General features: G+C 52.2%; 1 protein-coding gene across 2 annotated transcripts in view; it reads right to left on the bottom strand.

Annotated features, from left to right (window-relative positions):
- Positions 1-1,294: 1,294 nt before the first annotated feature.
- The window catches only part of AGPAT5 (1-acylglycerol-3-phosphate O-acyltransferase 5), a 33,494-nt gene continuing 18,777 nt past the window's right edge, over positions 1,295-16,011 (bottom strand). For both annotated transcript variants that reach the window (XM_053916534.2, XM_024578716.3), the window contains exons 5-8: positions 13,413-13,503; positions 6,040-6,201; positions 5,444-5,567; positions 1,295-3,607 (exon numbers count right to left, since the gene is read on the bottom strand). In XM_053916534.2, coding sequence (XP_053772509.1) covers positions 3,382-3,607; positions 5,444-5,567; positions 6,040-6,201; positions 13,413-13,503 — 603 coding nt within the window. In that variant the 3' untranslated portion in view covers positions 1,295-3,381. The remainder of the gene's footprint in view (positions 3,608-5,443; positions 5,568-6,039; positions 6,202-13,412; positions 13,504-16,011) is intronic.

Below are 16,011 nucleotides of genomic sequence, written 5' to 3'. Positions count from 1 at the left end.
ATGTATCAGGAAAGGGAGTAGCAGCCTAGGGGTTAGAAACGCAGAGCCAGGAAGTGCCAGCGGCAAAGACACATGGAAGGACCCTGTGTCCTGGGTCACTTCTGATGTGAAACCCTTCATGACAGAGAGAGGGATGGAGAAACAGAGACAAAAAGCAAACACCGGCACACAGGGAGGGCAGCTCGGGCGTGGCACACACTCTCAGCCCACTGGACTGCATCTCACATGCCTCACGCCAGTTTGGCCCGCACGCCAACACCTACAACACGTGTGGTGTTGGCGCGCCGGTGCTGGTGCCACACAGAGCCCATGGGTGAGCACGGACGGGGACAGGGGTTCGAGGCGACAGAGTCCTCGCTGCCCGCACGGCACAGGGTTGTCGGGACACGGGCCAGGACACTGGCTGACAGGGGCGCTTCGCATGGAGCAGGCTCCACCCCAGCACTCCCCCAGGTCTGCACTGGGACCTCCAGAAACCCTACGTGTAACTCACAGTACACACTACCCCCCAAGTCCTGCTCATAAACAGAGGTAACGTAACTTACTGGGGGTGGTCTCTGCAACACAGCCAAGACGGCCTTGTCCCCAAAATGACACTTCCGGAACAAACACAGCCAAGGTTGAAGTTTATTTCCTGCACATCGAGTCTGCACACAGGAAATACTACTGTGGCAGACACTCGCCGTCCCCTCATATGCGAGTCTGCTGCGCAGCTGGCAGGCACTTGGCGCCGCCCACAGTTGACAGGCAGATGTTCTACACATTTTTTTTTTAACCGTCCATCCGATTCAATCACTTTATCCACTCAGACCTATTCCGTAAACACAACGATAAACCGTGCAGTGTTACACGGGAAAGAAGGAAGCTCCTGTCCTCGGGACGTGAGGGCACCACGCGGAACCAAAGAGGAATCCCACAGGCCTGAACGCACAGAAACCACCGCTGTGAAAGGCGAGAGGGCTGGTCCCACAGGCCCGGCCCCCAGCCTGCTCCTTTCAGACAGCTGACCTGCGCCCAAGAGAGGTCCCACAGATTTGAGAAGACTCGGGCAGTCCATACCTGCCGTGCGTCTTATACAAAACACAGACGAGTTCAGACAACCAAACTAATACGCTGCTTCACAATTTGCGGTGTTATAATAATATTTATATTCTTAAAAACTGGCTCAATACTTTAAAAAAAGTATCCCAGCTTTACATATTCAGAACGTGGGCCCAGCCATAAAGCCCATTTCACGCAATGGAAGGCTGCTGGTGAAGTGTGGGTCACAAAGTATTAAATAGCACACACATCAGACAGTGAAAGATTTTATTTTTTCTTTTACTTTCATCTAAACACAGTCTTTTCTGAAAAACATAAAAGCATGCACATTTATGGCGTTCTTACAAAGAAAAACTAAATAATAACTAAGCTGTAAATCAATGATAACACAAACAAAAGCTTAAATGATATTATGTGAAGAGATTTACAAGTAGATATGGGGTCTTAATTTTAGAAAATAATTCGAATGATATCAATACACGTTAAAAAGAAGCTTCTAACTTTCCAAATATTTTGACACAAATTTTTTAACTAACAAATATTTTAAAGACCCTTTGTGAGAAGAATAAGAATAGTGATAAAAAACATGATTTTCAAGTGATTTTATGCGGTTCACTTTGCCTTTTTAAAATCAGTTATAATCAATAAAATTCTAATGGTATTGCTTCTTAAAGTTTAAATTTAGAGCATGTCCATTCCATCCGAAGTCAGTAACACAACTCAGGTTTATTCTGATCCGACAGCAGCAGGGTCTAACTCCAGAACTCAGAAGCAAGCACAGAACAAAGACACACGGCAGGCTGACGTCAGTTCCCAGGCAGAAGACTCGGAGACCTGGTTTGAGCCTCGGGCTTGCCGACCCCACCCCAGTCCCCGGTCGGGCCGAGTGCTTCCTGTGGGGACGTGTGTGGCGAGTGTGAGCATGTGCACAGGCTGCTGCAGAGACCAGCGCCCCCACCAGTGCTCTTCAGAGGCGCTGCCCAGACGGCGCCCTCTGCTCCCAGAGAGCCGGAGAGACAACTCCTCTCACTTCCTGCTTCCCGTTTCTTTGCCAGGAGCCATTGCGCTTAGGCCAGAGCTACATCGCCGTTTGGACCAAACCCATCAGCAGCGCAGACCTGCTCCTGAGGACAAGTCCTCCCGCACCGGGTCTCTGTTCCAGGACCGAACTCTGGCTCGGCACTGAAACACAGTTCTGGGTCCCAGCGGCGCGGGCAAGCTGCGGGTCCCCACTGCCCTCAGGGGCTACAGCACACGCTCCGCGCTGACAGAGCGAGTCCGCATCTCACTGGCTGGAGAGGTGAAGTTCTCGACATGACACTAATGCACAACGTCTTAGCTGCAGCCAGCAAGGCGCCCGCAGGAGAGCTGATGCGGCCCACCTTCGTGGAGGGGGGGGGACGGGCCCCGGCCCCAGCCTGCCCCGAGGATTAGGGTGGGCATTCTGCTAGCCCAGGAGCGACAGGAAGAAGGCACGTGCTAGTGAATCCAGAGACGCTTGGAGGCCCCTTGGCCTCAGACTTTGGTGGGACCAGGTCCGACAAGGGGACACAGTGATTGCTTTGATAAAAAGATAAAAGGAAACCTCCAGGTTTTCAAGTACTTACGGCACAGATGTTGAGAAGGTCTGAGAGCTTAGTCTAAATCTTCAAAAGGCTGGGCAGTTTAAAGTTCTGTTACAAGAATGAGGGTCACAATTTTAACTTACACTTAATTCTCATATTTTATACATCAGTCTTCTGTTAGAGTACAGGGTGTGCAAATTACGTTGTTTCAATAAATATTAGAGATGGGAATTATTTTGCAAATACAAAGTAAGCGGAAATCGGCGCGTAGAGCAGGTGCCCCAGAGCTTGCTCACCACGAGCCAGTCCCGGCCCTTCCTCCTCTCCCCCTCGGTGCTTAAATACAGTTTCTTTCACTGACTTGGAGAAACTATGCAAAAAGCAAAATATTACATAGCTGTGAGATACTTAACACTTCAGTGATGAGAGTTTGGACCAGCAAAGTCGTAAAAAACTGGAAATAGCAAACACCATGGAGTATACTGCAAACTGACCTTCGCGAGTGCCGCTGAGTTACACAGCCGTAGCGGGTGACACAGTCCAACCGTCTCCCGAGGCCGACATCAGCCCGCAGACAATGCCAGCGCCCGCACTGAAGCTGCGAGACCCTGTGAGCCTGCCCAGACCAACTGCGGCTTCAGTCAGAAACTCCGTGTTATCCAATGTTCAATCAGTAAGGCTTTATTTGCGCGTCTGGTGAAATTCGGGAGACAATGCGATGCAGTGCGCAGCCGCCCAGAACCACCAACGCGGCACGCCGCCGCCGCAGACAGGCTTACGCTTTAATACTAACCCACAAGCAGCCAATCAGGGTCCCGTAGACCCAGGTCTTCACGTACAGCCTGCGCCCCGTCTCGGTCACGAGCAGGCCGGCAGTCAGACCACTTAGGATCAACAGTGATGGTAACGTCTTCTTGAGACTTAGTTTAGAATGGACACTTTTCCCAGGAAATTTGTTTCTTCTCTCTGGATCCAGAGAATCGTAGAATTCTATAAGCAACCTATGGCCGGAATGCAGAAAACTGTAAGTTTCAGTTCCAGTTATTTCAACACTGTAATCCAACAAACACTAGTGGGCACCTATCATGCGCTGGACACTGAAGGTGCAGGTCCTTGAGAAACAGAGAAGAAGAGGGAACCAGCAGAGACCAGGTTTACCTGGAGTCTGTAGACTTTTCAAAGACTCCGACACGGTCAGGGAGTAGCGCACGCACTATAGTACGTGCAGTGGTTTCCACCCATGGAACGGGGACGCTCTTGCAACGTTCTGCCGTGACCTGACCCACAGGCGGGCGATGAGCCCCCTCACCTTCTCTCCACCTGCCCCTATCCCCCTCCCCCCACCACCGGAAGGCAGGGACCGGTCAGCAGTGCTGACGGCATGAAAGTCCCAGCCCCTGGAATTACACAAGCAGCCGAGGAAAAGTAAAGTTAATTCATTCCCCATCTTATTTTAAAAATGTGAAGTTTTAATAGCATAACACATTCAATATAGTAATCTCAAACATAATTGTACAAAAATGAAAAGTCCTTCTTCTGCCTTATAAATCATTCCCTAGCAATATCCACTGTTTTAAAACAGCCAGACTCATCCTAAATATGTATAAATACTCATAACACGAAGCACATTGGATAGTAAACATACTGTTCAGGCTTTTTTTTTCTGAGAATAGATTTTCATGTCAAAACATAGCAATCTTACTTTTAAAATTTCTCCCATAACCAAAGTGTGTGGCACTGCTGGTTCAATAAACCGTCCTGGACAATCGAGAGTCAGGAGAATGCAGAAACCCACCTACTTGTCTGTAAACTGCACAGTCCCACACACTGAGGTTAGCACTCTGTTGGGTGCTCTCCACGGGGAAACTCTCCCGGAACGCAGTGAGGAAGGGAGAGCCAGCCGCAGCCCCCCGAGAAGGTGCGCGTGAGGAGACAAAGCCCCCGGGGAAGTTTCTGCACATAAACATAGCTTTGAAACTGTTCTTTAAAGTCTTTAAAAAAGCATCCTTTTCAATGTGGCCTTTATAAAATAGAGCGTTCTATAACTATAATGGAGGAGTCCGTTTTTTTCAAGAAGAAGACAGAAGTACAGATGTGTAAAACCTGTTCTTCAAAAAGCAGGCTACTCGTCAGAAAGGATAAAACGCCCGCTGTCAGCAGAGCCAACAGCAAGCACACAGTGTGTCCTGCAGCCCTTACGCAGAGACCGTCGGAACCCAGGGCCCACTGTCTGTCTGCCGAAAAAGAAAAGAAAGTTCTGGAACTCCTGCCTTTCGAAATGTGCATGAAATCAAAGAGACACTCATACGCTTTGCCCACGTCACCTGCGGCTTCTTCAGTAAGCAGCTCGCACGCCCCATGTGACCTCTTCAAGTCGTGCCTCAGCCAAGGGCACCTAACACACCTGCCCCACCCTCCTTTCAGCAAAATGCGGGTGTCACGTCCCATGCACACAGGGACGCAGTCTGCTCCCTCAGCCCCACTTGCCCATGCTGCTGGCCTGGCAGCTGGCCCCACCAACCCCACTTTATCTGAGCTGGGGCGGCAGCTTCGGGGCATCGTGTGGTGCCTTATCTTTTCCCATTAAACGTGGCATCTCACCACAGAGCATCGCTTTGGAGACACTGCGAGTGAAAATGGGGGGACCAGCTACGACACGCTCTTTTACGGGGACGCAGGGCAGCGAAGGCTCCCAGGAGGACCGAGCTGCACAGAGCGGGGCCCGAGTGCACTTCGTAAAGGCGTGCTCAGTGCAGCGCCGCGGCCGTCCTAAGGGCTCACGGCGCTGAAATTTAGGTGGAACAACGCTGCTGAAGTGCGGAACTGCCGGTACTCACTTATCTTTTATTTCAAAGCGCTCATGAAGCCACCTTCGCATGTACACTTGTTCTTCCGGGACGTCTTTTTTGTCTATACGATCGATGTGAATGTGGATTTTTGGACATTCTTTGCAGAGAAATTCTAACAAAAAATAAAAATATTCCATGTTTTTAATTTTAGAATTCACAGTTTATATAAAATAACAATGAAATTGAGGCAAAAAGATGATTAAAAATAAAAAGGTACAGCGTCCTTAGCAAAAACAAAGTGGAAGCACAGGCGGTGACGGTGGTTTGGGTTTCAGGCTGAAGGGGAGCGCACCACGAAATCCGCGAAAGCAGGCCCGTGATGCTCTCCTCGAGCAGCCAGCCCAGGGACAGGGAGCTGGGCTCTGCGAGCACTATGTCCCCACCCTCTGAAGGACTGAGACGGCGACCAAGAAATGCCCAACTTAGCAAGATTAATGAAATGCAAACTTGCGGGTGAATAAAAACTACCAAAAAAACGCACGGGAAACTCCCTAGGAAGAGACACCAGGTAAGCGCGGAGCAGCGGCGTCCGCTGGGCTGCTGGTAGAAAGGGAGAGACCCCGGCCCAAGGACGCGGGACTTACCGACCATGGAGGGAGCTTCCTTCCGCTGCCCTTTCCCGTCCACGGTCCCCTCGAAAGCCACCGTCACGTCGTACACCGCATCCAGGTAGTCCTTCATGGAGTCAAAAGCAACGTGGGTGGCCTTCACGCGCGGCGTCAGCACGTGCTGCAGCACTGCCAGGCCTAGAAGAGAAGCGCCCGGGGCCTGACTGAGCCGCAAGCCCCAGGGCGGAGCCCGCGCACTGCTGGTCCCCGCAGGTGCTGACTCCGCAGAGCACGTCCTGGCAGTCTTCTGGCCTCCCGGACTGGGACGGCAGGAGCGCCCCCACGTGGCTGCTCCGCACCCCGGACTGCGCTGGGAAAACTGCCGCCCGAAGCTCCAGACCTGCCAGAAACCCTCGGGCCTGGAGAACCCGGCCAGGGTGAGCACGGTCCTCCTCCCCGTCCCGCCACAGGAGAAGGTGGCCGTGCCCTGACCACGGCCAGTCAGGATTCCGCAGTGCAGTTCGCTACTTCTTGACTCCGAGCCCCTGATTCCCCCAGTTCCATCGCATCTTCTATTCAGATCAATGACCCAAGCGGCGCCCCTCGCTGCCCTGAGAGAGGGGTGGAGCGCGCCAAGTGGACTACTGGCCTGAACCCTCCAGGGCAAACCCCCAAATCCAGTTTACTGCTGTCTTTCTTTTAAAAAGTGAGATCTATTTTGCATACACAAAACTTACAATTTCAACATACACAATTCAGTGATGTTTTCTTAGTGTATTCGAAGAGCTGCGCCACCGTCACCTCTACCGAACTCCAGACCCTTTTGACACCGGACACCCAGACACCCAGGGCGTGGGCAGGCCACGCCCAGCCTCCCTCCCCCTCCTCCCCCCCCCCCCCCCCCCCCCCCCCGCCTGTCCCCGGGGTTCTGCTGTGGGCCACTACAGGTCTGTCTGTGAGGGCCCTCGCACGTGAATGGGGTCACACAGCAGGACTTCGGGGACAGGCTTCTTTTACCTGGCAAACGTTTCCCAGGTGCTCCCACGTGGCCTGCACTAGTGCTCGCTACCTTGCACGGCTGAGCACTGTCCCCCTGCAGAGGCAGACCACAGTGGGTTACCCACCCCTGGCCAGCTGGTAGGCCTCAGGCTGCCTTCCCCCGTGGGTGCTATGGAGAATGCGCTGCAGACATTCGCGCGGACGGCGCACAGATGCCGCGCGTCGACAAGTCTCCGTATAAAGATGTGGTTTCAATTCTCTTGGGAATATGTGATATAGTTGCATGTATACATTTTTTTTAAAAGCTCCCTTTTAAAAATCTGTATCTGAGATTGCAAGTTAACGTCAGTCACGTACTCGTCGGCACTTCTACCAATGCTAAGAATCTGCTCTGCCTTCCTGCCTCCGGGCGGCCGCCCTCCTCCCGGCTCAGGCTGTGCTCTGCGTCACAGGAGAGCGCTCTCTGAAGAGGTGGCAGGGAAGCACACTGGGAAGCAAGCCTGGCTTGGACTGCCCACCCCCTCTCTCCAGGGGACACCAGCTGCATGTGGAAGAACAGTTATGGCACGCTGGGATCTTCTGCAGAGGAATCTCTGAAATGCAGAGCGGTGTGGGAAAGGCGGGTGTTCCCACACCACACAGCTGACTCAGTCCCCGGGGCAGGGGCCACCTCGTTTACCCACACACTTGTGACAAAAATCTGCCCAGTGGGCCAGCTGGGAGACATTCGTCAGTTAAATGAGTTAATACTTCCTTCTTTGCTATTAGAGCACACCCCCTTTTCAAGTATTATTTTGTATTAGTTGCAGGTATGTACAATAGTGAAGCTCACCCAATTTTAAGGCCAAAGTCCCACAGACTCACCCCGTGGTATTCAGTAAGAACAGTTAGTTAGCAGACGCTAAGGAAGTTAGTGAGAAGACGAGAAGTAAAAGTAGTGTTTGGAGAAAAACACGGGACAGTCAAGGTCCAGAACTGGGCTTTGTGGCGGCGACTGAGCCTCCCCACCCCCACCCCCCACCCCCACCCCCGGGGATGCCACAGCCCTGAGCAACGCCCTCCCAGAGGAGGGCCCCCTGGGTCCTGATCCCTGTCTGGACCCAGCCTGTGCCCCAGCTCTGGGAAAGAGACAGCCCACAGGGGAGGAACAAAGAGGGGACCAGCAGCAGAGACGGGCAGAGAACAGCATCTCGGGAAGGAAACGATCCACCCCGCTCGCTGACAGGGGCCCCGCTGAGACGCGCCCAGCTGGGAAACAGGTGCCCGTCACCTGCACCGGTGCTTGTGGTGCAGGGGAGCAGGAGCAGCTTCAGCGAGGCATCTGCGTGCGGGGTGAGACAACAGACATATGCCACCCTCACCGTGACAGCAAATGGAACACGGCCCTCCTTTGACGATCGGAAGACACCTCATGCCCCTAACCCTGAGCCCAGGGGCCCCCGGCCCACCCAGGCAAGGACTTCCAGTGTCAGGCCTAGGGGTCCTCAGGGATAAACAGGGAGGAGGGCCCTCCAGCCCCAAAACCTTGAGACATGGTCATAAAACCAATTCACGCCCATAACAGAGCTGCCAACTACAATCCACCGCGAGCTGCGAACAGGTCTTCCTCACCCACTGCTCAGACCCCAGCGCCTGCAGTGGCACCCACAGAGGGGACCTCACCCCCAGGGAGCCCCTGAGTCCCCGCCCTCGGCTGGGAAAAACAGTAGCTAATTAAGTCAGTTCATCCTGGCCGACATCTAGTCCCCATCTCGGGGTCTGCTGTGCCTTGCTGCCATCTCCACAGCTCCTGAACTCCCACTGGCTGCCAAGGACAGTCTGCCTTCCCGTCCTGCACCGGGCTTCTCCCAGCAGGTGCGGCTGGGGCGCCTGAAGTGCTGCCGTTGGTGTCGCACCATGAAAACCCTCAGGGACAGCGAGCACATCAGACAGAACCCCGACTGGCGCGTGCAGGAGACATCACACAAAACGCGGCTGTCTCGTCCTCGCACCGGCCCTCCGCTGCTCCGGGTGCACAGCCCAGAAGCCCCCAACATCTCGTCGTACCTGCCTGTCCAGGACTTGGCAACATGCACGACCCTGCAGTGGCACATGCAAGTCAGAGAGCCACGAGGTGCTAAGACAGCCGCCGAAGGCCCGGTTCCTGGCAATGTCCTGAAGGGTACGAAATGCCCGGAGTGTGGAAGTGGCAGTCCCCCTGAAAGGCAGTTCAACCCCTCCTGCCCCGTGGGCGAAAGCTGCAGGAAGAAGAGGAGGCTGGAGAGAGGCCAGGACGGGGTCCGTGGGGCGGAGACACACAGAGGGACGCGGAGGCAGGGACCAAGAGAGCACGGAGCGCGGGGGCAGAGCTGCTCCAGGTCCCAGCAGTGAGAGCTTCGAGTGCGAGGCTCAGGCACATCTACCCACCTGTGGGACTCCAGGGATGTCAGGCCACACAAGAGCTATGACCTAGAGGCTGAGAGAAACCGTCTCTTTGCTCAAAGCATGAAAATTCCGGGTATTTGGTTTGCTGTCACAGAGGAGACAATAAACTCCTGTTTTCTGATGCGGGGGTTCAGAAGGGTCGTGGGACCTTGCTGGCTGCCATGGTGGAAAACCTCTACTGGACACGTCACCTTCCAAATCCCTTAGCGAGCACCGAAAGCAAAGCACGACAGGGGTCCCATGGAAGACCAGCCACAGTGAAACACTCAGGTAAGCCTGAGAGAGATGCGCGTGGTGGGAGGGGTGCGTGCGTGCACCAGGCGCGGGTGCCTTCCTCTGGCTCCCTGATGGGCACCCAGCTGCTCTTTCTCCTTCCTTTCTCCTTGAGACGCAAGTGTAAAGTGAATGTTACCGACAGGTATCGATCCACACGTCCCAGTGGAACACCGACCTCTGACCCCCCACCCTGCCAGAGCCGAAGTCAGACCCCGACAGAGGGTGGGCAGGCCGAGGGGCTCACCCCAAGGTCCCCCTCATGTCACCATAAACGGACTCTGGGGGCTTCTCTCTCCCTTTATCCCTTCCTGGTCTTGTCCAAAACAACGAGAACACCAGAGTAAAAACTCAACCCTGGGAACGTGAGCTGGAGTGTGGTCTTCCAGTACGGTCCTCTCCTGTCTCTGTATCCGGAACGACCCAACTCCACAGCAACCGAGGCCCATGATGCGGATTCTGTGGCCTCGCGGGGGCAGGCGGCCTCTCCCGCGCCCTCAGATCGCTGCACAAACAGCCACACGTGCCCAACAGCAGGCAAAGAGGGCAGGGCAGGAGGCGGGGGGGGGGGGGGGGGGGGGGGTGCTCCTGACAGGGTCGCTGGTTCACACGACAACAGTCACCTAGCAACACTGACACCTCAGAAACGAACTTCCAGGAAGACCGCTCACCTCCCATGTGACTGTGTCCACAGGGGCTCGATCCCACCACATATTACACTGAGGTTCTCTCCACTAAATCTTTACCATGGTTTTCTTCACTGACAAGCTCCGCAGTGGCCTTCCTGCAGATCAACCCTCCTTTCCCAACTTACTGTTATGAAAAGGAGCAGCCTTCAACACACACCTTGCTTCCTTGACATTAAGTAGTTTCATGAAGACTCTGCCTACACTTCAGACCTCTCAGAGACTGAAGTTTTGTCCTGGACCATCGCAGTTAAACAAAACCTTGAGTATCTTATTTGGTAATGTGAGTAAGTCTTTTGTAAAAGAATGAGTAACATTTAGTTTCAAGTAAGAAGGAAATCTAGACCAATTAATATGACCACCTTTGAAGTAGACAACGTTAAGAATTCACGGCACCATGACACGAACTTCGTAAGGAACAGCGCTAACACTGACTCCTTCTGTCTCATGCCAGGCACTTTTGAAAACGCAACACTGCTAGAAAGCGGCCACAGCCAGACCTGGAGCCGCTCATGGCGGAGACAGACTTCAGACACACCCACGGGTGCCACTGCCACCCACTGTGAGCTGGGAGGGCTGCATGCTGTGATGACTTCAGTGTCTAAACCAGTGGCAAATTTTATAAACATCTATTTGTTTTTTAAAGTCAGAATCAAAGGAAGGTACTTTAGGAACAAAACTAATAATGTTTAGAAACAACATATCACAGACCGACAAGTGTTACTAGTTTCAACTTTCTTGAAGAAAAATTAACAGATGGAGAAACAAGTTCTTTTGTTTTTATTTTCAAGTAATCTCATTTAGTTGTAACCAAAAGAGGAAAGGAAACCGGATGGACACACTCTTTCTAGATAAGATACACTGTTCGCAAATCAATTTCCTTTGTTTATGTTGGGAATAATTACCTTTGTAAGTTTCAAGAAAATATACTTCTGATAACAAGTGTTCTCAGAGAGTCTAAAGAAGGAAACGTGAGCAGTTAAAAATTATATCCATATGACAAAATTTTCTTCTCCTTTTGGTAACTCTGAGAAAGATCTACAACTCGGAAAAGTGACAGACCAATCATTAAATCAATTATATTTAGGTGACTGTATCATTCTTACACCATTTTAAGATTTAAAAGTACTTGTTTTAAAACACATTAGAGAATTGCTGTGGATTTTTAAAAACAAGGAACTCTTGGTAGGACATTAAACAGACATCTTAGTTGATGAGATTAATTGACTTTAAAATGGAGAGTGAAGAAATAGCAGCGTTACTTCCTCTCCCACCCAGAAAGGGAGCGAAGGCCTGTACGGCAGTGTCCCTGCACACACCCTCTCCCAGCTCCCCTGGAGCCCTGGCCAAGAGTGGCAGTCCTGCACACAGGGTCTTCAGGGAGGTGACGAAGCTGAGCTGAGGCGGGGGGCGCATCCTCAACCCAATGGGACTCGAGCTCCTAGGAGAAGAGGAGACACAGCAGCAGCTCTGCGCCACCCTGAGCAAAGGCCACGGGAGGCCACGGCGCAAGGCGCCCCCCGCCCCACCCACAACTGCCAGCCACGCCCACACTGACTTGGACTTCCAGGATCCAGAAGTGGGAGGGGATGGCTGGAAAATGTGTTGTTTAGGCCGCCTAGTCCAAGGTGACTGATGCAGGGCCTAAACCTCGGAGGGAAACGACCCTGATTAAATGGAGCACGGTAAGTCTGTCTGCACACACGCGTTTGTTTCACCCACCCAAGAGACACACGCAGTGTTTACAAGGCACACACTCATCACACACAGCTAACCCCTGAACAACTCGGGTCGGGGTCCCGACGCCTCCACAGCCGGGATCCCCTGTCGCTTCCAACTCCGTGAGGACTCCTGGCATCCCTGGGCACCGCAGGCTCCAGGACACCAGCAGACAGCAGCCCCCCTGGATGCTCAAGCCCCTCACAAACAAGGGCACGGAGCAGCACATACCCTTGGCCCCACGCACCTGCTGCCCACAGCCGTCATGTCGCGGAACCTCAGGGGAGCCCTTGCAGGAGACACTGAGGCCCCAGTTCACTTGAGGCACCAGCAGAAGAAACAGGAACTGTCCAAGGCTGTGCAGCACGCGCATTTGGGAGCGCGGCCCGGAGCCCCTGGAGACGCCCTCCTAGACTGCGCACAGGCGCAAGAGTGACGCCCAAAAAGTGCCACAAAGAAAGGCTGAAGGGAAGCGTGAAGAGGGGCCTGGCTCCTCCCAGCTGAGACAGCTGACCCACGTGAGCGGGGAAGCCACCTAGGACATGACCTCCTGATGTCCAGTCAAGGGCCCAGGACTGTGCAGCCCAGTCCAGTCCCCACCGGAGGGCAGTGAAAGGAGAGCTTACCGCTGATCTCCTGGGACATAGGGCAGCCCGGGCGCAGCCCAAACGTATTAACTGAAACAAGTGAAATGAAGAGCTGGTGCACCCCCACGTCCACCCTGGCCAGCTGCACGTGGGCAGCGGTGGCCCACTTGCTGACAGCGGGCACAGCACATACTGGGGTCCCAATTCTGTGTCATGTGCTCCCAGAGAAACAGCTCCCGTCCTCTAACACACGAGTTCTTGCACAGGTTGCCGTGCACCCACGAGGTGCATGTACTTTTAGGGGACGAGGAAGCTGCAGCTCCGTAGCCTTAGGCAGCTTGAAACCAGGCGGCTAGTCAGTGTCAGGGCAGCCGTCAGGTCCCCCGGCCCACAGACCGACCCCTCTCCGCCCCGCAGAACCCGCACCGCACACAAAGGCGCATCTGCACGCCCCAGCGCCAGGGCGGGTGCACTGGGGTCCCCGGCGCCAGAGCGTGGCCGCGGGAGCCTCCGAGTCTGACCTCTCGGACACACGTGAGGACACTCGTGTGGATTAAAGAGAAGCCACTGCATTTCCTAGGAGGTGACACCACGCTTGCCCAAGGAGAAGCACGCTCACTCACTCCCGTTGGCGTCGAACATGAACATCTTCTCCAGGGACAAGATTTAAATTGTCATCATCTTTAACGACTTTTTCAAACACAGACACAGCTTCACTCACCTTCTTGAGCAGCAAACGCCTGGCTGGCCGAGATGACTTTCGTCAGTTCTGGGTTGTACCTCGTTCCCTCTGGGAAAATCACAAGGTACATCTGCGGAGCACAGAGAAGGTCCGGTTCGTTCTGTGTTATGTTGTCGTTAGCGTACCAACGTTAGCCCTACTAATGCTAAGAGAGTACTTCCTGAGGAGGGAAAAGTGTATTTTCGTTTCCACGTGAGCTTCATTTCAAGCAGAACAACCAAAATGCAAAAATTCAAGTAAGTGCTAAGGCAGACTATTTACAATGCAGTCTGACATTCACTGGGAGGTCAGTCATTAAGAATCTAACATTTCTAATTACATGCTAATTTTCACTCAGTAAAAATTTGGCCATGAAATGCTGACTCATACAAAGCCTCGATTAATTAATAAAAGAGCTCTCCCCTACTAAGTTCTGTAAAATGACTTCTAAAAAGGGGCAATTTTAGACAACTGTGTCCTAAGTACATCTTATTTGAGGAAAACCATATATAAATATGTCAATCTCCACAATGTAAAAGGCAGTAAGTGCTCCCATTTCAAAAATCACACAGTACAGAGTTACAGAGCTTCCGTGATGCATCTCTTTTCATCCTCACCCGCAGTCATTTTTCATTGCTTTTAGAGAGAGGGGAAGGGGGCGGGGGGGCAGAGAGGGAGAGAGGAAGAGAGAGAGAAAGAGAGATCGACTGGCTGCCTTGTCATACAAGCCCTGACTGGGGATCGAACCCACAGCCTGGGTCTGTGCCCTGATGGGGAATCGAACCAGTGACCCTTCAGTGTATGGGACGAAGATCCAACCAACCGAGCCACACTGGCCAGGGCCATAATATATTTCAAATCACTCAATTTAGAAGCCACTCCATAAGAATATCAACTGGATGTTTACTAAGTAATCAATTAGTCTAAGTATTACATTTATTTACTTGGGAAAGTCAAATAGAAACAGTAAAACTAAACAGTGAAAACCTCCTAATTTGAGAACTGAGTTACAAAAACTGCACCAACATGTTTGGTAGCCAAAAGACAAAATGAGACTTGCATCGAATCTTCTCAAACGCACAGCACACAAAAATTAACTCGAAGTGGATGACAGACCAAATGTGGAACTGACCTGTAAAACTCCCAGAGGGGACAGGAGAGACCCTGTCCTTGAGTTTGTCAAGGGATTCTGCCACAGGAAATTATGAGAGAAATCGGTAAATCTGACGCGAGGAAAACGATACACTTTTGTTCGGGACACTGTCATGAATATGAAGGGGCCAGTCACAGACACTGCGGGGGTTCTGGCTCTAGTGGCTCCAAACCGAGAGAAGCTGTGATACATCACACCATGCCATGCTACTCGGCAGCAAAGAGAAAAAAAACATTGTATTTCACACAGTAATATGCATGAATCTCAAAACAGGCAGGCTCAGTGGAAGACGCTGGCCCCACTCCCCCTCAAAGAGTCCAAACTGTGTGATTCCATGTATGTGAAATTCGAGAAAACACAAACTAATCTACAGCGACAGAGAGCAAACCAGTGATTACCCTGGAATAGAACAGGCACGAAGACGCCCAAGGAAACTTTCGGGGGTAACTGAGACATGTTCATCGCCATGGCTGTGTGGATGGTTTCAGAGGTGTGTGCAGAGAGCGCAATTCATCAAATGCTCCACTGCAACCCCCTGTGGCTTACCGCACACCAATCACTGCACCAACACGCCAGAAAATAAAGAAGTTTCCTGTGCTATATCGTCACAAATGACAGAATTTCCCTCTTTTTTGAGGCTGAAAAACACTCCATTGTACATATACACAGACCATATTTTCTTTATCCACTCATCTACTGATGGACACTTAGGGTGTTCCCATTATCTCGGTTGCTGGGAATGTTGCTGCAATGAACAAAGGGATTCAGGTAACTCTTCAAAACTGTGTGTGTATGTGTGTGTGTGTGTGTGTGAGAGAGAGAGAGAGAGAGAGAAAATACGAGGTCTGTCCAGAAGGTATCCAGCCATGTACTATGAAAAATAGAGACAGTTATGGAAGAAGATACAAGAAACACTGTACACAGGACAATGACGCCTTAGTCCCCTTCAAAGTAGGTGCCTTGGGACCTCACACAGTTCCCCCAATCTCCATCTGCTGCCCTGTCGTATTTTCTTGAATCTCATCAAGGGTCTGAAATCTCTTCCCTTTCAAAGGTGATTTTAGTTTTGGGAAAAGCCAGAAGACACAGGACACCAAATCTGGGCTATGGTGGGGGCTGAGTCACCTGGCTGGTTTGATGTTTTTGGAACAACTCTGCACGAAACGTGATGCATGAGCTGGTGCATTGTTGTGAGAAAGCTGACAATCACCAGCTTCCCATAGGTGCAGCCTTCTGAGTCATCCAGATAGTTTCCACGGAGGAATGTTCAAGCTTAATGCAAAACTGGATGCAGATTTGTGGCTCTACTCAGTCATTTTGAGTGTGACGGCCACACAGTACACGTGCTCACTCAACAGCGACTACCACCCCCACTGATAAGCACAGTGAAGTTGTCCTTGTTCACACATGTGCATTCCAGTCCACTGGCCTTGGCTGCCAGGTCAC

This window comes from Desmodus rotundus, chromosome 13 (genome assembly GCF_022682495.2).
Source record: "Desmodus rotundus isolate HL8 chromosome 13, HLdesRot8A.1, whole genome shotgun sequence".
In the NCBI taxonomy this organism is placed as follows: domain Eukaryota; kingdom Metazoa; phylum Chordata; class Mammalia; order Chiroptera; family Phyllostomidae; genus Desmodus; species Desmodus rotundus.
Note: the sequence above shows the minus strand (reverse complement) of the source record. Positions and strands in the feature narration are given on the sequence as shown.